The following is a 25530-nucleotide window of genomic DNA, read 5'->3' on the forward strand; positions in this document are numbered from 1 at the left end:
AAAAAAAAAAAAAAAAAAAAAAAAAGAAACAAAAGACAGGTACTTCTAACCAGAATCCTGTGTTTCAAGAACTTACAGCTGGCAGTTCAACTAGTTTGACACGAGGTTGCCTATTTTCTCCTGTGTCTGGTTGTTTGCTTCTATGGCAAGTTCTTTATGGTTTTAATAAGGTTTTTCTTTCCATCTGTTTTGATTCTACCATGAAATTATCCCTTGTTTGATGAGCATCCTGTTGATACGGAAATTTCCAGTACATGACTACAAATACAATTGTCAGATTTTTACTGCAGCATCAAGTAAGCAAGAAACCGAGCTTTACGACGGAACTTTGACTAAGAAGATTGGGCCTAGATGTAGCTGGCAAACCCGTTGAGAACAATTATAGAAGCTATGCATTGTGGGAGGCAAGAAATAAGATGGTTACTAACACTAGCTGGAGCACTGTTATGGTTGCCTAGCAACGGACAGGCACTGATAGAGATGAGCAGAAATGCTGGTGCTGCCACTCAGAGAAAGAGAGACAAGTGCTTGACTACAAAATCGCTGTTGGCTTTTTGGAGGAATATAAAAGACATTTCCCTCCTCTGCATTGCTGTATCACTCTGTAATTCTGCCTCCCTGCTGTCTGCTCCTCTGAGTGTGAACAGCAGGGGTTTTCCCCTTCCTTTGTCTGTAATTTTTGGAGGAAATCAAATCGGATCACACAAAAGAATACTTGGAGATGTTATTTAGTAGACCTGGTTGCCTGGCGCCCCCGAGATAACCAGGATTCTCTGGTACGCCTTTTACACTTTGTTACAAATAATGCTATCTGTCCTACCCTACAGTCTGTAAATGATTTCTTTTGTACTTTAGAGATGATCTGAGGCCACTGACCACCTTCGCTTTTTTGCATTTTGGTACAAGCCGAGCAAAGACAGCATTTCTTTGTTCATGCCCATGTGAACCAGCCTCCAGAAACATTGTCCCTGGTGGGAAGCCCTTTGTGTGCTGGCTCTCACAGTCATGAGGTGTGCCTGTGGCTTGAGAAGAGATGCTGTATGTAGTCCCCGTCCATGGACTGGCCTCCAGAGGAGAACCATACATGGATTAGCCGTACCTTGTGTAGTGTTTACTATGTGCTGGATAAGCACCCCTCCTCTGGGAGCTGGGTACTAGTCTTATCCTTATTCTAGGGCTGTGTAAGAAAGCACAGAGAACTGAAATGTTGTGTGCCAAATGATCCAGTGTGTTTGGTGAGGAGCCCTGACATTCAGCTCCTGATAGTGCATTGTAATTAGTTTGTACGTAAGCTTTGGTTATGGATTTAATAGTGTGGGTGTGGCCCCTGCACCCAGGGACTTGGGATCTAGTCAGTGCCATCCCTTTGACCTCTGCTTTGAGACTGGCACTGCTGACGGAGCCACTGGGGCGAGCACAGCCCATAGGCTCCCACAGCCCCTTGCTTGGTGAGCCACAGGGGCCCAGTTTTCCTCCCGGCTGGTAGGCACTGCTCCTGGACCAGACCCCACTGACCTCTCTCCAGGCCCACTGTCCAGTGTTTCCTGGCTTCTCGCCTAGTTTGATTTTCATTTCTGGCCCAGCTAGATACAGGCCTCTCATCCCAGCTACTCAGGAGGCTAAAGCAGGAAGATCACAGGTTCAAGGATAATCTGGGCAACTTAGTGAAACCCTATCCCAAAATGAAAACTGAGAAGAAGGCTGGGGATATAGTTCTGTGCCGTATGTGTGTGTGGCCTTAGGTTCTGTCTCCAGTACCACCCCCACCCCCCAAATGTTTCCACCATGGCTGTAGCTAATGGCCTTTGCTAAGTGAGCCAGACGGCAGTGCAGTGAAGTCTTTGGGCCTGTGGTAAAATAGCACAGGAGAATAGTGAGTGCTTAGAGCAGCCAAACCACTTCTGTCATGTCCAGGAAGCAAAGCAAGGAAGAAGAGAATCTCCCCCAAGGGCCTGCATCCAGTGACCTGAAGATCCCATGTGACACCTACCTCCCAAATCCTCAGCACACCGATGTTTGGGGCACTCTTGCCAAATTGTATTACTTACCAAATCCTTTCTTTTCAACAAAAGATACCACTTCCTGCAGATGCATGCAGCTTTTCCCTGTGGGACTGGTCGCCCTCTCCCCTAAGCGTCCTCCCTGCTGCTGTCAGTCAGTACCCCATGGAGGCCCCTAACTGCTGCAGCATAAGCACACACCCTGAAACCCCCTCCAGCCTGATCTGATCATCAGTAGTCACAGATCAGCCATCAATATCCCATCCCAAGGCGCACACCCCCAGCGTGCCAGCCGGAGGAGGCTCGGAAAGTGTGCTCGCAAACGGCAGAGGAGGTGAATAAGAGACAGGACAGTCACAGGACAGGACGCAGTGTTGGACAGGAGAGCCAGCCGGATGACTCAGGCCGTAGGTGGCATTCGCTTTTGCATGGGGTGGCTGACTTTGGTCTGAACAGACTGGATGGGTAGAAGCCAAGGAACTTGGATGCCCAGGAAATTCTGTCAGCTTCCAGGATGTGACTGGAAAATGGGCATTGAGTGAGCGTGCTGAAGTGTTTCAAGAGAACTCTGAAGTTCTTGGCCTCATACCCCAGCAAAGCCTGGCACAGAACAGAGACAACACTCCCAAAACCTGAAGGGCAGCAGGTTTCTCTGTAAATTAGTGACCTGAATGTGACTAGTAACAGACCTCGGAACGCTTTAGGTGGAGGGAGTCATGAACCCAAGGGTCCTGGGCCGTGTGAGGAGGGGAGAGAACCGTGAGCTGGCATAGACTGTATCTATGCCGAGGGATAGCAGCTAGGACGCTGTGGTCAGCTTTGGGGTCTGGTGAGAGATTTTTAGACTTTCCGGTTATGAGTCACTGAAGGCTTTGGGGCGAGGGAGCCAGGCGATCCCAGTGCTCTGTTAGTATCACCGAGAATGCCGGGTGTTCCGGTCTATTGAAACTGCCTACCATTCATGATCAATAACAACACTGTCAGTTCTCTGAGATCTAAGTGGCCCAGGTGATGTCATAGCTCTCTGTGGCTATAGAAAAAGGTGCAAGGTTTAAGCTCCTCATCTGATAAACGGTCAAACTGGATCTTGGGTCTGTCTTTGTTTCCTCTACATCTGTCTGGAGTCTGTCTGTGGATAGACTAAGGAGAATAAAACATGGCGGCAGGAAGTTCTCGTGAGACACTGATACAGCCTGGTAAGCACAGGACCATATGTGGCCATGGAGAGCGGGAAAAGAGGAAGTCATTCAGCCAGACTAGGATGGAATGGTCAGAATGGTAACAGGCTGAGATCAGGAAGAAACACATTGCCCTTAAGGTGGGCACAGCTCCGTGGCAGTTACAGATGTCAGGCTCTGTGAGCTGGTAACAAGCTCCTGTTCCTCAAGCTGTCTCAGTGGGTATCAGTGGTAACCTAGTATTCCCTGTAGAACAATAATTCTTGGTGCTATTCATTGTAAAGCTCCAAAGGTATAAGAAAGGGTCCCAGCAGGCTGTGCCACTGTGGGACCAAGGAAATGAGACAAAGGTGGCAGGCTTCATAAACTCAGGGCCATCAAAGGACATGAGGCCCGTAAGGTAAATTAGCCTAGTGCTGACCGTACATTGGTTCTGTTGGTCTTTCCTGGCTAAATAAACACCTACCATCAGCCGCCAAGAGAAAGAATCCCTCCTGTTTTCTCGCCTGTTTCCCTCTGTCCAACCAAGGGTTGGGCTCCATCTCTTCTGCTCACTCTTCCTTGGAGTCCTGTAAGTTCAGAAAACTCCTTCCCAAGGCCACTGCTGTGACAGTGGACAGGAGGAGGGGAGCCCAAGCACTTCCTGGATATGCTAGTCTTTCGTTTGTTGAAATGTTTCCTTCGAGCAAAGAATTCTCCTAGAAAGAAAGAAACTTGAAAAGTATGGTTAAAACATTTCATTTCTTAGGACCCGTCCTGCTAGCATTTCGTCTTCTGCAGAGGGTGAAAGGGTTCCCAGGCTTCCCTCTGGGTCTGCTTTCCGTTCCCAGTCTCCTCTGCCTAGGCCATGTCATCCATCCACCATCTTCACCAGTGAGCAGATGGTGTTGAATCCGCATAGCTCGTTACAGCTTCTCATATCTGTGGCTTTTCCACCACAAGAGGTCCACCAAAACAAAGGGCCACTTCAGCAGAAGACAAAATACTAGGAAACATTTGGTTAGCACGTTGGTCATGAAACAGTGCCCATTAAAAGTCTTGGATGTGATGCCATAATACCAGCTCTGACTGGAATTTGAAAAGCGGTTTTTAAAAGGAGGCCATGATACTTTGGAGAGGTCAGTTACGTTGTCTTTATTACACTTACTTATGTGCGCACATGTGCGGCCAAAGGATGATCCAGGGGAGTCAGTTCTCTCCTTCTAACGTGTTGAACCGGGGTCAAACTCGGCTTGTCAGGCTCCTTGGCAAGTGCCTTGACCCACTGAGCCATCTCTTCAGCCCCAATTGTGGGTTTTGTTTTTGGTTTTATTTTATTAATTTGATCTTTCGTTTTTAGCTTGGTTGGTTAACTGAGTTAAATCTAGGGTCCACACTTGCAAGGCAAGCGTTCTCTCACTGAGCTATATCCTTGGCTAGGAGGAATTTTGACCATAATTCTTTTCATTTCAAATCCTTGATGCTGATATGATGGTGTCTGAAATCCTTAAAATTGCATCTGTGGGATCAAGGACAGGTGAGTCCACTTAAGGACAAGGATGTGCTGTGGCATGCCAGAGCCTCCACTTGGACTTCACTATGTATATGGGAGACTTTGCTAGGGGATCATGGTTTGCCTGTGACCGGGGATCAGGTAGATTGATGAGAATCTGCTTGGCAATTTGTGAGAATATAGACTTGCAAAGGCCCAGACTGAGTGCAGTGTTCCTGCAGGACTCTGCTCAGACTGTCTGGAAACAGTGGTCTTCATTCTTCCTTTCCTGCTGGAATTTCCTTGTTCTCCAACAGATAGGCAATAGTACTTTCAAAGCGCGGCTGCCCCGCAGCTCCTCATTAGCAGCTAATCTCATAAGATTGTTCAGCATGTGCAAATTTGATCGCGTCTTCACTGTGCTATTATGTTTCTGGCACCTTCTCACCTTCTGTAGTAACAGCGGGGGACTTACATGTATGTCCTGCCTTAGAACTTGGTTGTGTTTCTACCGTGGGAACTCATGCTGTGGTTGTGACATTGGTGATGCAGTCTGGTAAATGATGTTTAGACCTAGCTGTACCAAAACTGTCTGACTAGGAAGCCCGAGAAGATCTGCCTTCTGTAGCATCTGTAGTTAGTGAATCATGTGCAAAGCAGTGATGTTTGTAAGAGCAAGTGTCTATGAAGCACTATTCATGTGCTAGGGACTTTACACACTTGTGTGTTAAGAGACAGATGTCACTGTATTTGCTGTTAGTTAAGCTGGACAGGATAGATAGCACTAGTGTGGTCAGGACACACATGACCCGGGTTCTGAGTGTGCCAGTCCTGTCTTCCTCTGTGTTCTGTGCATCCCTCCCAGCAGTCTCTCCCTGCACCTTTTGACTTCAAATGTCATCATGCTATAACTGCAGTGTTTGTTTTCTGGCCACAAGTCCTAACCAGTCGCATCTCCTGAGCCATATTAACCAACTGCCGTTCTTGAATAAAGCAGATGTTTCTCGCCTGCCTGACATCTTCAGGACTCAGTGTTAGGAAAAGACTGGGGCCTGGAGTAGCAGCCAGCAGCATCTGAAAGACAAAGGGCTTATGGGGGAGGAGCGGTCTGGCTTCTAAGGAGTGGACAGAGTGGAAGATATCCTGGACAAAGGAAGGATGCTTGCGGATCTGTGGGGGTGAGAGCGTCATATAGTCAGAAGCAGTCGTGGAAGGCGGACAGGGAATAAGACTGAAGAGCATAGACCCATCCTTTCTTGGGTGTCTTAGATGCCAGGCTGTGGTATTTGTTTGAGGCTTTGGTTGAAAGGATGCTTTCTGAGAACCGTAGGAAATCAATATGGGATGAAAAGCCTGAGGCAGGTACAGCCATTTGGAGCTCTGTTCTAGGATCTGAACATGTTATTGAAATGTTATAGGCTACTGTAGGAAAATATCAGTCCATGAAGCTGATAAGTCCTTAGTGTCTGAGATATTTGGGCCTGGACAAATGAGCCTGGACAGAAAGGAACTGGCCTTAAAGATGGAGGAACAGAGAGGCAACTAGCCTTTAAATACTGGGGGAGGCCAGGCATGCTGGTATAGGCCTTAATCCTAATACTTAGAAGGTAGAGGCAGGAGGATCTCTGTGAGTTCTAGGCTATCCAGTACTACATAGTAAAACCCTGTCTTTAAAAAAAAAGGGGGGGGGGGGAAACAGACAGACAGACAGACCTCCTAAACACTAAGGGAAATGTCAGAATTCTTTTATAGAACCTCCGGGGGTGGGTGCGGTTTAAGACCCTACCACTACCTAGATTGTAGTCCAGCATGACTGTTTTGAACTCCTCACCACCAGGAGCAAGATAGTAAATACGTTATTTGAAGGCATAGACCTTATGCCATGTTAGAGCAGTAATAAACAAAAGCGCACTACATGCATTAGCCGGACCTTCTGTCGCTGTGACAGGCATCTGAGAAAAGCAGCTCACAGGCGGGATCGTGTTTTGGTTCACCATAACAGGTGGTCCACTCCATGGCTCCAGGACCATGGTGGGGCAGAACATGTGGCTTCCTACCATGGGGGTCGGGGAGGACCAGGCAGAGAAAGAGACAGAGGAAACAAGGACCTGCCCCTAATGGCCGACTTCTTCCAGCGAGACCTCACCTCCAGAAGTTTCCATTGCCTCCGAAATAACATCATCAGCCCAGGAAATGGCTTCATTGTAAAAGAAACTTCAAATTAAAGTAGTCAAAAGAAGAAAGGCATAATTTTAAAACACAATTTCAGAGAATTAAGCATAGATATGATTAGGAATGCCGAACACCACTTCTAATCAGAGCAATCATAGTTAAAGATGTATTGTGTCTATTAGAATGCAGAATTGTCCTAGATAGATACCCAGTGTTCTCAGTGGCCCAGGGAAAGGGTGCTATTGTATAGTTTGAGTGATAATCTGTGTAGGGAAAGATGCTTTAGAGGGATCTGACAATCTCAGAATTCTAGTTTCTTATGTGTACCGAAATACAACGTGAATCATTTACAGCATGAGATTTCCTTTTCTTTTGCAGTAGGACTGTTTTTCCTCTTTTGTGACATGTGATTGCAGTCCATAGAAAGAAACAGAGCCCAAGGGCAGTACAGAGAAGCCTAGAGCAAATGCAGAGGAAAGGCACCGCGTACCCGTGTGTGTTTGCAGAAGGCATGATCCTGGGGGCATTCGGGAACGGGATGGCAGCAGTGGCTGTGGTCTGTCTCTCTCCTCACTGCAGCTGCTCGGTATGATCCTCAACATTCACTGTTAACACTGTGACATTTGTCTGTACCGATATCAATCCCCTACATCTGACACTCCAGAGGTGCGGTGGCCCCAGCTTCGGTCTGTAAACCGTGTCTTCTCTCTGCGCAACTGCTGCTGCCTAGACTGTTGAGTGGTTAGGAAGCATAGAAACGTTTCATCAGCCAACATGTGTCCCTGTAATAGCAGTCGTCCTGGAGGACACATCACCTTTAACAAAAACTCAGCAATGGACCAGGTCAGCAGCTCAAATAATGCTCCAGCCAGCGCTGGCCGTGACTGCTACCTCCATCACCAGTGTTTAGATCCTGAAAGACCCATGGAGCAAGGTGTGACCATGAGGCCATCTTCATGGTCTCCCTTCTCTTGAGTATTCTCTTGAATACCACGGGCTTTCAAATAAGCGCTCTTGATAGGAGGCACCCAGGGGAAACTAGAAATTTTTCTCTTTGGGGTGACAGGGCAGCCCGCAGGTAGACATGCAGAGGGCGGCTTGGAGAATCTGATCTGGGAAAGTATTTTGTTCTGAAAGACCACCCCGCCCCACACATGTCCCCTCTAGAAACAAGAGCCTAAAGCAAAGGAGAATAGGAAGTGCTTAGGGAGTCACTGTTTGTTAGTAGGGAAGTAGGGATAAACAATCTGCTCTGGCAATGGGGTCCTTTTCTCAACGTCTGCCTTCCTTTGCTCTTCAGGCTCTTGACATTGTGTATTCCATATATACCTTACATATAGACTCCTGAGAATCCATTAGAATTCTTATGGTAGATGGTATAAATTTATTCTGAAAGAGTTGATGCAAATTTTTCATATTGTGGACGGAGATCAAGCCTATAGTGAGCAGCCACACCTGAGAAGATGTGATAGAATAATTGTCACTAGCCATGCTATTTGTAGATGCTGCCCTTGGTCACCTTAACAATGTTGACTTGGGGTGTTGTTCAGCTCAGGCCACTGTGTAAGTACCATGTGTGGCTTCTAAACAACAGAATGTATTTCTCCAATTCCAGTTCCAGAGACTGGAATGTCAAGTAATGCTTAACGATGAGGTTTCAGATAGCAAACTGCTCCACATACTTGGTGGGAAGAGGACAGGGCAGTTCCTGGGGTCTCTTAGAGAGTCACTGTTGTCTCGTGAGGGCTATACATGTATCAGTTCCTGAGACTCTCAAATTGGGAGCCAGGATTTCAATGGAGTATTGCAAACAAAGCCATTAACACTTGGTAAATAGAGTCATCCTCGCTTGTCAGAACGCTGTTTTTCAGAATTCCTGACCCTGTATGTTTCTGATTAGGATAAACCCAGGAGAAATTCTTTGGAGTGTTTAGAAGGTGAATGAGAGACAAGTGTCATTTTCATAACACACGGTCTGTTACCGTGTCACTGTGTACTGGCTCACTGTGTTGGCATGAAGCACCATCAAATATGCAACCTGCTTATGTCCTCCAAAGCTCCTATGACCCTGGGCTTAACTACATGTGTTTATTTAGTTCTGGGATATATGGTCTGCCTTCTTAAGACACTCACCGAGGCTGGAGGCCACAAAATCTGACCTGAGTTTCTTTGTTCATGGCTATTCATGCTCATGGTTGTAGCTCATGGCTCTCGCTTTGTCTGCCTTTCACCTGCTCTGTGCAGACTCCCAGCTCCAGTGTCAGGACAAAGATGAACAGTCTCACAAAGCTATGTTTACCAGCTGCCACAATTGCAAATGTCAGATTCCTGGGGGGAAAATGCACATATATCTCTGTTAGACACAATCTTCCAACTCTGTAGCCCTAATTGAGCTTTAAGTGATACACCTCTGTCCCTCAAAAACTGCTTTTTTTTTTAACTATTATTTCATTTGTAGTTTGGGCAGTTTCTGGTAGACAGTTAAACTTAATATATCCTGTATCCCACCACCCTGAATGTCCCCAATTTCATCTAAATCCTACCCTATAGAATTCCATCCCTCAAAGAATGAAGTAACCCTTCCCTTTTTAATACTCAAGCAGCACTTCAGGTATAGCAAAAGCAAGGAATTGCAGCTTGCAGACAGGAGAGGGCTGCTCGGTCCAGAGGGAGGCAGGAGAAAGCGGGACTGATGAAGGCAGTGGACACTGGGTCTGAATGGAAAAGAACAGCTGGGACACCTTCGGGGTTCCAGGAACACAAGAACTTTGCATGAACCTCAGGGTATCACTTTGCCCTGTAGAAGACACTGGTGGCTTCTATGCCACCCACACCTAGAGCAGACAGCATGAGAGTTTGGAAATACATTCCCAGTCTTCCTGGCTGCCCTGGGTGCCAGTGATTCAAAGCATTACTCATAATGTAAGAAATTATTAAAGATGACATTTCAAGAAATGTTGATTTGTCACCCAGACAACCTACGTGTGTCTTTCAAGTCTCCCGGTGTTCGAGGTAGGATTCTGAAGGCTGCAGAGACTTGGAATTCTAAAGCAGGGTAGGAGGGAGCCATCTGCAAGAGCGTCCCCATGGTCTCTGTTTATCATGGTCTCTGCTATGGCTGAGCCCTCAACTCACAGACTGTGAGGGAACGCAGTTAATGCGGGAGGAATGAGAAGTCTTTCCCAGGGCACATTTGGCTTGGGTATCGTGTTGCTGACATTCAAGGGGTTACCCAGAAAGTGGAGACCTTTGAGAAGACAGCTTCCACCTCAGCCTGCTGGTTGATTTCACCATTAGACATTTGCCTTAGCACATGGAAGATGCCAGTAATCACACTGACAGGTGAGAAACATAAATCTTAGCTGTCTTTCAAAAACCTCTTCCCCTAAAGTGGTACCTCTCCTTCTACCTCCATCATGTTTCTCTGTGACCTTGTACATCATAGAAAGGCTCCCTCTCCCCAGTGTGGTCCATCTGCTTGGGAAGGCAAGTAGGTCTGTAAATGTTCTTTGAGGCAGGGTCTTATGTAGCCCAGGCTGGCCTTGGACTCCTGATCTTCCCACCTCCGCCTCGGATTCTGTGACTGCACACATGCACCATCACACCCAGCTCCTAATAGTCGTCTTTAAAGAGAAGTAGAATTTGGGCAAACCTAGTAGATTTTTTTTTAAGACTATGCAGTAGGTTTACTCTTATTAACAGCAATTTTCCTAAAGTTGCATACATCTATGGGAATACTGTATGCAATGTACATTGGTAATTCAAAATAAAAATAATTCCCTTCTCTGTCTTCATGTTTCTTCAATTCATATCATTTAGCCCTGTTTAAAGCTTGTGCAGAGCTCTCAGGGTCTACAGCTGGGCAGGGCCATTGATTGACAGCTTTTCACTTGGAGCTTGCATAGCACCTTCTGACACTGTAAGCACCGGTCCTCAAGGAGGAGGCTTCCAGACCAGAACCAGATTGAGTCTTCCTCCTCCGACTTAAGTGTGTAGTCTTCAGTGATAGAGTTTTAATTTCTGGGAGGTAACCAAAGACAGTAGCAATAGACTATATTTTGGGGGGATTATCATGGACCCTTCTGACCAACAACATAAATGGAAATATCCCCTTCCTGGCACTGGAGTTTTTGTTTGATAATAGTCTATGGCTCTAGGGAGCATCCTTTTGTGTGAGATTACATATCTTATAAAAGAAATGGTTTCCCTCCAGCTTTTTCAAATACATTTAGTGTCATTTCTTCTTCCTTCTGTTTTACCCTCTCTCCTCCATCCCTTCTCCCCAGCTCGTCCCCTCTTCATAGCACCTGTGTCCTGCTAGCCTCAGATTACACACACACACACACATTACATCGTACAATTTGGATTGTCAAGACTTAGAACTATTTGGAAGGCAAGTCTCTGGGCATGTCTGTAAAGATGTTTCCAGAAGGTTTCGCTGAACATGGAAGACTCACCTTGAATGTGGTCCACACTCTCCCATGGTTCAGCATTCATCCCTCTCTGCCTCTGAACTCTTGACACAGTATCCAGCTGCCATCTGGTCCTGTAGCCATGGCTATACCCATTGTCACTGCCAAGCCATAGCAGACTGAACCCTCAAACTGTGAGCCACAAGAAAGCCTGCCTGCCTGCCTTCCTAACTAAATAAATGTATAAGGAGCTATTTCCAGCTCTGGTCACTGAGTGTAGCACACTAGGACCCACTTTGACACCAGTTGTGTGGCCTTCCTCTGCTCTTCCTAAGCCCCGCCGCCTATGACAGACAGACACACACACTCACACACTGCTGTGCTCCTCTCCACTTCTGTGATTTCAGCTTTTTGCCATCCGTGTATAAATGAGAACCAAAGTGATCTTGGCACCTCCTTTGTGTCTATTCCAGGTCTCCTTCTTCCTGCTGTGCTGGAATTTTTTTTGAAAAGCCGTACCCACAGCTCTTTGCCTATATTAAACACGATTCTAAATGAGCCATCTTCCGGCTGTAAACACCAGGCTGGTGGCCCCAGAGCTGCTTTCTTCAAAGCGAAAGTAGCAATTAGTTTTCGTTGTCCCTCCCTCAAAAAGACAGAAAGTAGCTACTTGTATGTGATACTATTAACGTTTCAAAGGTTTTTGGTTTTTATGATTCATTATTCTTAGTTATGTGTCTGTGTATGGGTTTGTGCACATGGGTGCAGTGATCTTGGAGGCCAGCAGAGGGCACTGGATCCTGGGGTTACAGGCACTTGAGACCTACATGGGTGCTGGGAACTGAACTCTTGTCCTCCTGCAGATCCTCACTGACTCACACACCTAGCCACGAAGTCATGTCTTCAGCCCCACAGGTTTTTCTTAAGTGCTGCTTTTATGTACAACACAACTAGAAGATACAGCAATACCAGGGTTATAAAAAGAAAGGGAGTTTGGACATGGAAAAAATACTTCTAAGGAAGATAATCATTTTAATAACTGCCCTTGGGGTGTTCAAATGAGGGCGAATTAGCAATTAGACAAATCCTGAGAATTGCAGCACAGTGGGGCTTAAATTTCCCTTTCAATATCACAGTTTTGCTCAAAACTGAATCCACATGATTGCGGCTATAAATTTTTTGACCCATGCTCTCGCAGCTGTGTACAGCTGACCCGCACGGAGACGCCACTCTGAGACAGCCCCTTCTCTGTCCTTGTCTCCACAGCGCGAATTTGTCCAAAGCCGCCTGGGGAGCACTGGAGAAGAATGGCACCCAGCTGATGATCCGTTCCTATGAGCTCGGCGTCCTCTTCCTTCCGGCGGCATTTGTGAGTCACACGTCACCTCCTCCTTGGTCACGCATGTTATGAATGGGTCTTCTGTGTGTTCTCTCTCTCTGGTCACACTGTGAGCCCAGCATTGTCTGGTCGCAGGGTCAGGGTTCTAATCCAAAACCCATGCTTTTAGCATGGGTTACCTACATGGCTAGAGGTTGAAAGGCGAGGTTAATAACCACGTTCAAATAACTACTATAAACATGATAGAGAAGTGTCGGAGCCTGTAGGGTCCAACATAGGAACTATCTTTTCCCATCTTGACCAGTACGGAGGCGCGAGAAAATAACGAGACACAGTTCACACAATCATGACGGAAGGGCATCTCAGGCTTCCTCCATCCTGAAGAACTACCCGCGTTTATTCTCCAAAACACCTTTTAACCCCCAGGTAAACCAAGGTGGATGCAGGGCTAGGGAAGCACCTGCAACTTAATTCACCAGCTTTGGAAAACACCTCTCCCCCGGTGATCTACATTTTAACAAAGGAGGAGGAGCAACACATCCTGGACTTTGTTAGGTGGCTGTCTTGCTTGTTTGGCAGGATTACAGCTGCCTAGTGGCCAGTGAGCCTGCCTGTAAATTATCTTACATGAAATACGGGCCCACAGAAAGGATAAGTTAGTTACCAAAGGAGTAGCCCAGCCAAGCATGGACTATGGGGGTGGGGGGTGAAGGGACAGTGGGGTGGGGAGAATGATGAGGGTTTAGAGTATGGGGAGAGGTTGGAAGTCACACCTGGAAAGGAATTGGCAGTAGCAGAGCTGGGGAGGAAAGAGGTCTGGGTTTAGCTGAGGACACATGGCAGGGAGCACCCAGAAATGCTCCATGTTGGAAGCAGTCTCTCAAGATGTCCAGTACATCAGCTCCTCAGCAGCTTTGAAGTGGCTAACAGCTTCTATAGCCAAATGCCAGATGAAGTCTCTGCTGTGCCTGTGGGGACCAGGTGGCCTGAGCCGTATGTTTCACTACGCAGTAGATTCATACTTTCAGAGACTCATTTCCTAAGGCCCCAGGACCTACCTACACACATACGCGTACACACGCACACGCGCACACACACACACGCACACACACACACACAGTGGACACACTCTTGATCGTGGCATATGGTCAGGGTTGTCTGCACAGGGAAGTGGCTAATTCCACTCTCCACTTCCTTTCTTACTGCTTGTTGTAGTTTTAGGATAGGTCCCTTGTGAACTGCTCTGGTGAGACTAGGTTTAACTAAGGGGGCACCATGAGCTTGGCCATAGACATCAGTCAGCACATGAGCTGTAATGGATGCACAGTCTCACAGCGTGCTACAAAGCACCTCTTTCTTAGCACGTCCAGCAGGACCCTCTCTTTCTCCCCCACCCCTTACCCCCGGAGAGCAGCTCTTGCCCCCTCTCTCCTACGCTTACCAGTCTTTTCTAGTCTTTCTCCATACCAGGGGCTTCAAGGGTGTAACTATCTGGCCACTCTAAGCTACTGCCATCCTAAACTGCTGTCGTAAGGTTTTGGCTACTCTTTCCTCCTGAGTAAACACCCCCTGGAACAGCTGGATTCCAGCATCAGAGCCTCAGAAAGGACAAAGAGATGATATCCCTGAGGTCCCACGGCTATCGTAGGGTCTAGCCCTGAGGTTGCTGTCTTCTGCCTGCAACTTCTGTCACGTGTCTGGGCAATGGAAAGTTCTTGGTACTTGATTTCAGTGCTCAGATATTTGCTGTGGTGATGGGGACTGACTTCCATCTAGGTAAGAACATCCCTGTCCCAGCATCATCTCATCCAGTTAGTTTCATGTACACTTCAGTGAATCATAAAAGGCTGGGCACATGTTAAAGGTCAGCATTGCCAGAAATACACAGAAGCATTTTGACCTTCATTCCCAGGGAGCTCAAGGTCAGTCAGATGCCCTGTACATGGTCAGTAAGATACACGTCCCAAGTGTGAGCTGAGGGCCAGACCATGAGGGTAGCATGTAGCTGAGTAAGCAGAAATTCGGGCTATAGTGTTCTTTATAGTGTTGCGTTTTATAGAAATAAGGTTAATCCTACAAAAGGGAGGAATCAAAAAAGATGCCGAAGAAAACCATGGAATAAAAGGAGTGGCTTATAATTCAGGCTTGTCTGAAGGGAGGGGCCCTTCTCTCTGCTGCTGCCGCCAGTGGACTCCCACTCAGTGAAGACCACTCTGCGAGACTTTCTGCTTCTCAGGCTTCTGTCTGCCTTTCTCATCTGGGCTCTTTTGGTGCATCCTCCAGTCATGGGCCTGTCTCCAGAGAAGGGTACTGTGAATTTAAAGCCAGAAATGGATTTCCAGAGCGCCTCACCCGACAGTTAGCTGCCCCAGGCCTCGTCAGTCTATGGAATGTGGTGTTTGGCTTCTTAATAGACGAAGAGCCTGTACCCGGGTCCTGTGTGGCCTGCTGTAAAGGGAAGATTCTGAAAAGGCAGCAGAAGTGCTGCCTGTGGTGTTGACTGAGGGAAGCCAGCAAGCACACAGACTCAGGAAATTCGCCCATCTTTGAAAGAGAGGTATGCCACAGAAGTGCTCAGTTCCCTCCTCGAAGCCCATTGCAGGCTCGGAGCTGAACATTCCATGCCCCAGGAGTGACCTCATCAACGCCAGCTCAGGTCCACAAGCGCCCGAGGCCTCCCCTATGGTGGGCCCTGGGGAAAGTGAGAGCGGCTGTGGCCCTATTTCTCAGGAACCTCAAGGGTGCATCGAGATACACAGACACCAACTCCACAGCATGGGATAAGAAGCATGCTCCGGAATGTTTCCAGATAGGAGTCCTGGCGGGCGGGAGCGTGGGCTCTGCTGGGGACCTGGGAAAGCTGTGAGGCGTTTCCTCCGTGTGGTCCTTGAGAAGCAAGTGCTCAGCCCAGTTTCAGGCAGAAGCTTACAGAAAAATATATTATAGTCAAGGAAAACTACTGTTTTCTGTGTGCTGGGGCTGCGAGGTGAGCATGGGAGCTAGGGGACTGGAATCCTGATCTAGGATTGCAGGGCAGGACTTGCTGGGAGGGACTGTGTCCCACCTGGACAATGGAAAGACAATCTGTGTCACAAGCCAATTGTCTAAGCCTTTGAATCTTAGAAAGCTTAATTTTTAAATTATGAATTATCACTTATATTATTCAGAAGGTACTTGAGGATATGTGGCATTTGCAAATGTCATCAAAATCAGCTTAATCATTTAAAGGACACTAGCCAGACGGTCTGATTGCTAATGACTTACTGTTACTGGTCGCCCCACTTGCCTGCTTTGAAGCATGAGAAATGCCCATGGCAACCCTTTCTCCCCATAGCTTTTAATCACTGGCTCCTGTCGTTCCTAACTACTCAGTGCTGCTTATAATGTCACCTCTGGTCATCCCTGCAGCCACTGTGGCCACAGCACACCAGCAGTTTACATCAGTCTGCTTCCTTCCCTGAGGCTTCCTTCAGGCTGCCCTCCTGGAGCCCGTCTGCAGGCTTCGCCCCATCCTGCCGCCAGACGGTCTCCACCGACCACCAGCCTGCTGGCGCTGCCTCCTTAGCAGCTGCCAAACCACACTTCCCTCTCCTTCTGGCACTTCTATTCATTTAGTTATTTGGTTATTTTATGTGTATGAGTGTTTGCCTGGTGCCCATGGAGGCCAGAAGAGGGTGCCAGTTCCCCTGGAACTGGAATTGCAGACAGTTGTAAGCCTTCGTGCGGTTGCTAGAAATCAAACTGGGGTCCTCTGGAAGAGCAGCAAGTGCCCTTAACTTCTGAGCTCTCTCTCTAGCCCCTCCTGGCACCTGTTTCTACCATGCAGAACCCATGAATCTTACTAGGCTCTTCCCTCTAGCCAAGCTTAATCCATATCAGAAGGCAGCTTCATGTCTCCAACACTAGCTTTTGCAGCTGCCCCCTGTAGATGCTCTTTTCTCTGCATCCCACTGCTTCCTGGAGCCTGGGCTCCCTGCATATCCCACTCTCCCTTGCTAGACTGAGAGCTGCTCCTCTGTGGGCATGTGGAGACTCTGGGAAGGTGGTCATTAGTTGATGCTGATACCTTGGGCTTCTGGAGTTTGTGCTCTTCTCTGAGCAGCTAGAACAGAAGCATACACCACAGCGTCTGTGGAGACTAAGCTTAGTGTAGGGACACTGTGTATACTTCGGTCACCACAAACTTGGTAAGCAGTTCGAACTGTGGATGAGCTCACTTGGAGCATCTCGTTGAAGTTTGCATGCATGCACACACTTCCCTAAGTATATGTGTGTGCAACTTCAACAATAACAATTATCACTACAAAGGACAATACAGTATCAATCTCTGTGTATTCATTTAATAAATGTCCTAAGGATGTTTGTGTTGATACTAACTTTACGATGTTCACCAACAAGACCACAGCTTGTTGTGAAATGAGGTCAGAAGCTACATCTTAGTGTCCCTGATTTGGTGCTAGTGAGACACACCTCAATGCAGTTCATCCTATGATTGCTGGAGATTTATCTCATCCAGAGTCCTATAGTGAGCCTGCTGACTGGACGCCAGCCAGATCTGCCCTCCCCAACAGTGTCCTTTGTGCTCCTGGGCAAAGCTCCGTATCCATGCCCCCAGGTTTCTGAGTCATCAGCACCCAGAGGTGCTACTTTTGTCCTTCCCCAGTGAGCCATTGCAGTCCCTGTAGCCTGCTTGCTGACTTGAGACCAGCATTACAAGCAGGAGTATATGGTGTCCAACAAGCAGAGGTTGTTGCTAGGGGTTCTCCACTTTCCCACAGCTATGACAAGACCTGCCATCCAGTAATTAGTAACTGACCATACGACTTAGCACTCCTAGGACCCCAAAACTATAGTGGGTGGAGGGCTAGCATGCCTTATGTGCAGTAAAAATACCATCGGCAGCTTTAAATTTATTTATTTTTATTTTATGTGCATTGGTATTTTGCCTGCATGTACACCTGTGTGAGGGAGCCAGATGCCCTGGAACTAGAGTTACAGTCGTGAGCTGCCATGTGGTGTTGACAGAGGTTTCTGTCCTACCCAGTCCTGCAGTCATTCAGTCCCAAAGAAATCACACAGAGGTCTACATTAATTATAAACTGATTGGTCTATTAGCTCAGGCTTCTTATTAACTCTTACAGCTTATATTGGCCCATAATTCTTGTGTGTGTTAGCCACGTGGCGTGGTACATTTTTCAGCGAGGCAGTCACATCTTGCATCCTCTGTGTCTGGGTGACGACTGCAGACTGAAACTTCCCTCTTCCCAGAATTCTTGTTGCCCTGCCTCCACTTCCTGCCTGGTTACTGGCCAATCAGCGTTTATTTAAAATACAAGTGACAGGGTACAAGCCATTGTCCCATAGCAATGTGGGTGCTGGGAATTGAACCCAGGTCCTCTGGAAGAGCAGTCAGTGCTCCTAACCACTGAACCATCTCTCCAGCCCCACTGGTACCTTTAGAATTGATTTAGAACATGTGTTCTCAACTTGAGGGTCATAATCCCTTTGGGGGATGTCAAATTACCCTTTCACAGAGGTCACATATCAAATATTTACATTACAATTCATAGCTGTAGCAAAATTATAGTTATGACGTAGCAATGAAATGATTTTATGGTTGGGGGTCACCCCAACATGAGGAATTATATTAAAGGGTCACAACATTAAGAAGGTTGAGAACCACTGTTCTAGATGAAGATAGCATGTTTTGCCCTTGGCTGAACAGAAAACCATCCTAGCCTCTTCTGAGCCCCAGGTTCATTTGCTTCTGAGGCAATAGGTTCCCACTTTTCTGTAGTAAGAATTGGGAAAAAAGAAGAAGAAGAATCAAATCAGAAAATCGTAACTTTGATCATCAAGGCTGCTTTCTCCCTTCTCTGATTTGGTTAAATTATTGTTGTTGCTGCTGCTGTTCTCGAACATGGCACAAGCAAATGATCCCTTCTCAGACAAACTCACTGTCAGTCTGGTAGATGCCACCAAGACTGTGGTTGTTGAGCTGGAAGATAAATTTACAAGCACTGTGCTTGCGCCCTCCCCTTTGTCTCTCCACACATTGGCCCTGCCCACGTGGCTCTGTCCACAGAGCTTGGGCCCCCACAGTTTCCCAGGAGGCCACGACTGGGCACGTGTTCCACGTCGCATTTCTCAGATCCTCCTAAATCCTACCATACCAGTCACTCCCGCTGAAAGAATGTGGAAGGAGACAGACTGGGACGACGCATTGTAGAGATGCCCGATAACCAAAAAAAGAACTCTCCAGGGCTTTCAGCCAGATCACCGTCTTGATGCCAACCCTCTGATGTTGCATGGATCCTCTTCGCCCCAAGCTGCTTTCACAGACAGCCCTTTAGCTACTGAAGCCCTGTTGGTATGCCCACTCCGTGAGCTTTCCCCAAGCCCTAGCTGCAAGCATCTGGGGGATGGGGTAGGAAAGGCCACTCCCTCTCTGTGATTTCCTTCCTTAACCAGTTAGCCTACCTGATAAAGTAGACTTGCTCCTGGCAAACTCATCTGCTATCCCAGGAAAACCCAGTACCTTGGCTCTCTGTGCGTTCAAGGCCAACCTTGTCTATATAAAAACTTCTGTCAGGCAGGACTACACAGTGAGACCCTGTCTTAAGGAAACAAACAAAACAGTGTATCACGTAGTTTTGCACACAAGGTTGCTCTACAAGCACGTGCCGCTAACACAGTAAGCCCCATCTGCGACTGTGAGCTGAGCGGACTTCTTTCTGACTTAGACAAGCCGCTGAGCCTAAATGATCCCAGCAGTAACTAGTGCTTTCACTCCCGGCTGAGGGGGTGGGGGAGCCCGCAATTTGTCATATGTGATTCATGTCCACCCTCTCACCTGGTGTTTCACAGATGCATTGTCTTAGCTGTCGTAAGTATCTGCGCCTGGGAGGGTGCCTTCCTCTGTTTTGTAAAATGCCAAGCAATACCACTGTGATATATAAATAATGATAATTAGAAGACAGCCTCAAATAATTTGACATGCAGATTGAAGGGAAAAGTGGTACTTTTTTCTTAATACCCTAGAATTTGAATCCGAGATGGCATTCAAGCAAAAAGCATATTGGTTCTTGTCAGACATGGATGGTTCAAACGTTCTTATGTCTGAGGTCAGACTTTGGAAGAGGCAAGCCAGGCTTGGAGCGCGTAGGGCATCCAAACTGGGTCGAGGCCATAAAGACTCTCCCACGGCTTTGTGGCTGACAAAGATGATGGTGAGTCTAGGAGATAACGCTCTCACACTTCAAGAGTTTCCATTTTTCTGGTTCTTGGTGGCAAATATAAGATCGAGTCTTTGGGTAGTGGAAAGAGCATAGGACCACAAATTCCAAAGATGGGCTGTGGACAGCTATGCAAGCTGATCACTGTCACAGAGCACACCAGCTGTCACAGTTAGACTTGCTCATTCCTATGCCCTGCATCGTTCTCATGGAGTTCTGATACTGTGTCTCCCATCACCAAGTCCACCTCCTGTTTCTGTCAGGAGAACCCATGATCTCCTGGCTGAGCAATCTCCAGTCCATTACCTAAGCCGTTCCAGCTACCTCACTAATGAGGCATCTCCTTTAAAGCCTCAGCAGCTCCTTACTGTCTGCTGATGAGAAAGTCAGACTCCAGCTGGACCCCCGAGGGACTATTGGGTGTGAGCGATGGGCAGTCAACTCAAACAAGAATAAGGGACAAGGTTGAGCATAGATGGTGAGCACTTTGCTTCGCAGCAGGGCTTGAAGTCAAGAGCTCAAGCCGTATCTTCAGTGTTCAGACATCTCCAGCTGATGGACACGAGGGCTGCCAGCAACAAGACATCTCCATCTCCCCCAACACCTCCAGGCTGACTCATGCCTGAGTCACTAATAACAACATAACTTACCTGGCTTAACAGGGACAAAGCACAGATATCCACATCTCCCCTCATGTAGAGAAGTGTTCCTACACACACACACACACACACACACACACTCAGCACCTGAAATGTGCCATCTCTGAGCTCTTCCAACCCATGCTTGAATGTATTGCTGTCTCCCCTGATATTCTTCCTTGCCATGGTTGTTTGTCAAAACCCAGCTCAAACAGTATTTTCTACAAAGCCTCTCGTTAGCCTGCCACAGAAGTGAGTCACTCTTCCTTTTCTGTGCAGCATCTCTGCCAGGTCTGTGTTGCACACTGCCTTTCACTATCAGCATCTCTGCCACTGCTATAACCTCGTACCTGCCTACAGGCCCTCATGGCTTCTGTTCCGGCGGTGCTGACGATCAAACCCAGGGCATCGGACATGTGAGGAAGGTTCTCTCCCACTGAGCTGCATCTCCAGCTCTCTTCTGCGGTTCTTAATGCGCACGAGACACTTTCCCGTGTGTTACCACAGCTGCTGTTCTGCAGAAGCCAATAAAGCAGGCAGGGCAAGCACTCTAATCTCGTGCCTGCAGCTCAGTGTTTCTTGAATGCCCACTGTGCCGCAGGACTTGTTCTGGGGACTGAAGGTTGAAACGCTGCACAGGTTGGTTGTCGTCAGCCTGACACAGGCTAGAGTCATCTGGGAAGAGGGAACCTCAACTGAGAAAATCCCTCCACCAGTTTGGCCTAAAGGCAAGTCTGTGGGGCGTTTCCCTAACTAATGATTGCTGATGTAGGGCCAAGCCCACTGTGGGTGCTACAAACCCTAGGCAGGCGGTCCTGGGGTGTATAAGGAAACAGGCTAAGAAGCCACGGAAACAAGCCAGTGAGCAGCCTCCTACTCGTGGCCTCTACTTCAGTTCCTGCCTCTAAGTCCCTGACCTGATTTCCTGCCCTGACTCACCTCATGATAAACTGTGCGCTATTAGATAGAATAAACCCTTTCTTTTATATTCCTGTGCTTCTACTTCTTCCTCCAGAACAGGCAGTCTATTACTATTAGCAGTACTGGGATGTGGGAAGTCCTTCTGCATATGTGTTGCTTTTATTGGTTAATGAATAAAGCTGTTTCGGCCAATAGCTTAGCAGAGTAAAGCCAGGCAGAAATCAGAACAGAGATAGAGAAAGTAGGTGGAGTCAAAGAGATGCTATGTAGGAGAAAAATGCCAGAACCTTACCAGTAGGCCACAGCCTCATGGTGATACATAGATTAGTGGAAATGTGTTAATTTAAGATATAAGAGCTAGCTAAGAAGACACTTGAGCCATTGGCCAATCAGTGTTGTAATTAATATAGTTTCTGCGTGATTATTTGGGTCTGGGCGGCAAGGAAATGAACAAGCAGTCTCCGCTTACAATATTGAAAGTATTCTGGGATGTTTTCATCCAGGGAGTCCTGCAAACCCCCTGCCATCTATATGTGGTACTTGGTAGAAACTGGCCCACATCCGTTACTGTTTCTCTTGTTTCCTGTGTGCCTTGTTAAACTCACATGTTTTTAACTTCATTCTTACATGCAGAGAAAATAATTTAGGGGAAAGGGTTATAGAGCATTCTTGCCTAGCCAGTGTTGAAAATAGCTCTGTAATCACTTAATATCCTTGTGGGTATCATAAAGAGAAATTACTTCTTAGGATCTTCTAGCTGATATAGAAAAAAAGATTCAGTCATATCCTCGCTCTGTGTGCCTGCAGGGCCTGGACACCTTCAATGTGAAGCAGAAATTCTTTTCCAGCAGCTGTGAGCCAATGACCTCCTTTCCTGTGCCCTATGACCTGCCCCCGGAGCTCTATGGGAGTAAAGGTGAGATACAGATGAAGGGACACAGGCCAGTGTGCCACACTGGCAGAAAGTAAGCCAGGAGGTGCCCCTGGTGTCCATGTGAGCCTGGCTCCTGGGAACCTCTGGAAGTTCAGACCTGAGAGGATTCTTACTTCCCTCTCTGGGGCCACTCGGGCCATGTGGTTCTTAAGCTGTTCACTCTGAGAACCCGTTTGCACTCAGTTATCAAGAATCCTAAAGAGCTTTATGTGAGCTTCCGTGTATGTGTGTGTGTGTGTGTGTGTGTGCGTGTGTTCACTATAGGAAACAAAACTGGAAAATGGGTGGTCATGGCACACGCCTTTAATCCCAGCATTCAGAAGGCAGAGGCAGGCGGATCTCTGTGAGTTCAAGGCCAGCCTGCTCTACACCACAAAACTAGAAAGTGTTTAAATATGTGTTGATTTATTAGTTTTAAAATAATAAGCCCTTGTGTTATGTTTCATGGCCAGTTCCAAAACCAAGGAAAAACTTAGGGAGGGGGGTGAGATCATCTCATGTTTTCAAAAGCATCTTTAGTGTGCAGCTTAACAGCTGACTGCTGAGCCCTCTCTGCTGCTGTCACTTGGTCTGTTGTGATGTCACTGCGTATGTAGCTCTACACACTAACTTAAAAGTGAGGATAGCATGATGGTATTATGTCACTGTGAAGTAAATTTGATTCACAGCCACACCCCCAAGAGAGGTCACTAGGCCACACTTTGAAACCAGCCGCACTGGACTCTTAACTTTCCTAGAGGTTATGACCAGGTATACTTCCCAGTAGAAAAGCCATAGGACTGTCTACAGCAGCAGTTATCAACCTGTGGGTCATGACTCCCTCGATACCCTGCGTATCAGATATGTACATTACGATTCATAACAGTGACAAAATTACAGTTATGAAGTAGCAGTGAAATGATTTTATGGTTGGGGTCACCACAGCGTGAGGAATTAAAAGGGTCACAGCATTAGAAAGGTTGAGAACCACTGGCCTACAGGGTCAGACATCTTCCTCCAGGAAGGCGTCATCCCAGGCTGCTGAGCATCCATTATAGGCTGCTGAGCAGCTGTTGTCACCCCAGGAATGTTAGTCTTTGTGGTGGGTCCAGGGTGGTAGAGATGTACAGTTTCTAACTTCAAATGCAAGTGCTTACTATCCAGTCATAGCTTAGATCCTCTGGGAAACAGATGTCTCCGAGAGCGGCCAGGGATGTGCAGATGTGCGAAGTCTGAGCAGGGAATACTTTCTGATGGGAAGGTTTTAATGACAACACTCCATCAGAAGTCCTCAGTCTTCAGTTCCTCGATGGCGTCCAGGCAGCCTGTCTGGCAAATTCTCTGCCCTCTATCTCCCTTTGGGACTTTCTTGGTAAACCGAAACTCCCCATCTAGTGGACCCCTTTCTCAGGATTGTGTCGACATATGCGGACAAAGACCTGTGTCCTGCTGCCAGCATGCTGTCCTGCAGCCTGCAGGTGGCATTGCCTCTCTCTAGCTGTTTACAGTTACAAGGATGACTCTTCTGTTGAGCGTGCAGAGTTTGTCATCCACATTCATCCTAACAGCAAGGTTACATAGATTTTAACCAGGATTTTACAGAGTGTGACCACCTTAGCCTCCACCGAAATAAAACTTAAAAGGGGAGGGCATGATTCAGAATAACTTACTTATGTGCCAACTGCCCAGCTTACTAGGTGGCCTTGGGCAGTTGACTTTTAGATCTGTGTCTAAAGGCAAAATGGGGAATGCCAGTGTCTCCTGCGGGGCTATTGAGAAAACTAACCAAGATGAAGTCTGTCCAGTGCTTAGCACGGTCCCTAGTTCAGCCAACAGTCAATAGACGTTGGCTGGGTTTATTGTAACCGTCCTTATTACAAGGTTAGTCTAGTCCCGTGCACACTGGACAGTGAACTACTGTGACCCCCACCCCTGTCCTTCCTGAACAGCGGCTTTCATGCTACATTTCTGTCTTTCCTTTCTTTCTTTTTTCTTCATGTCCACTCTCTTTTCTCTTAAGTCATTGAGTTCTAGAGAAGAATGGCCTAGGACGGTGGCTTTGGGTCTTGCCTGCTAGAGTCTGACTCTGAGCCTTGCCTTCCCCAGCCGTGGCTGGGTTCCAGCCCCATCCAGTAGTGCTTGTCTCCAGAGGAGCAGGAAAACAAGAATGGGAGAGACATGAGCCAGAAAATGCCCTGCAGTCCCTTCCCCTCTGTTAGGAACAACTCCTAACAACTCACAAGTTTGCCCGTGGTAGGCATTATCCTAGACTGCAGGAAGTTAGGTCTATCATGACCAGTGAGTAGACAGCTTTATACAGTAATTTGTTGATTTTTGTTTCTTAGGCTTTTTCTTTGAAAGATACTTTAAAAGAAATTGGAACATTGTGTTTTATCCGTATTATTTTATCTCCTGCATTCCTTCAGCAGTGTGTAGAATAATGCCGGTAATTCAGATATTACCTTTCAAATCCAGCCACTGTTCTATAGCCGTGACCCGTACAGAGGTGTTTCACTGAGGCAAGGGAAAATGGGTTGTTAAGACCATTTCAAAAGCACTTCATGTTTAAAAGTGATTTTTTGAACCATGGCAACACACACAATGTCTGATGCCATTTTTTTAAAAATCAGAGGTTCACACAAAGAGCTTACTTAGTGTAGGAGCATCCCACTGTGAAAACTTGGCCAGATATTATCTTGGAACAAAGAAAATGATCAGAGAAAATGACAAAACTTAACACTCGAGTTCCAGGGTTCCTGGCTTTGGGTGGCCGTTGGCAGTTCTCTACAGTTACAAAACAACAGACCTACTGTGTGCAAGCACCACTACTTGAACTCTGGCTGAAAGGGCAGATGAGTCCTCACCCTCATCACGTTTAGCTTACTCATTTGAAAAGTGTGTTTAGAAAAATGCATTTTAATAATAGAAATGGTGGTTGTAAAATTATTCCCGCCTTCCCATGCCAGGCAGGGTTGGAACCCAGGGCTAGCATGTGTGGGGCAGGTTCTCTGCTACTGAGCCACACACCCAGCACTGTAGGTTTTTTAATCTGTATACAATTGCACATTTTTGTTGAACTTCTCCTATTCCTTCCCCTTCCAATCCCCCCAACTCCCATTAGTTCCTTTTGTGTCCCCAGACTGCTTCTTTTCTCCCTGGTATAAAGGGTGTGATATGTGTATATAAAAATCTAGGAGCCAAATGAAAGAAAGTGTATTTGTCTTTCTGAGACTGGCTTGATTCTCTTGACA

At 47.2% G+C, this 25530-nt stretch overlaps 1 protein-coding gene across 1 annotated transcript in view; it reads left to right on the forward strand.

Moving 5' to 3' along the window:
* Positions 1–25530, forward strand: part of Tdp1 (tyrosyl-DNA phosphodiesterase 1) — a 70722-nt gene that overhangs the window by 39956 nt on the left and 5236 nt on the right. Inside the window, exons 13-14 of the mRNA XM_026778646.1 lie at positions 12500–12602; positions 22174–22282. Of these exons, the coding sequence (XP_026634447.1) occupies positions 12500–12602; positions 22174–22282 (212 nt within the window). The remainder of the gene's footprint in view (positions 1–12499; positions 12603–22173; positions 22283–25530) is intronic.

Source organism: Microtus ochrogaster, chromosome 1, assembly GCF_000317375.1.
Source record: "Microtus ochrogaster isolate Prairie Vole_2 chromosome 1, MicOch1.0, whole genome shotgun sequence".
NCBI classification, from domain to species: Eukaryota; Metazoa; Chordata; class Mammalia; order Rodentia; family Cricetidae; genus Microtus; species Microtus ochrogaster.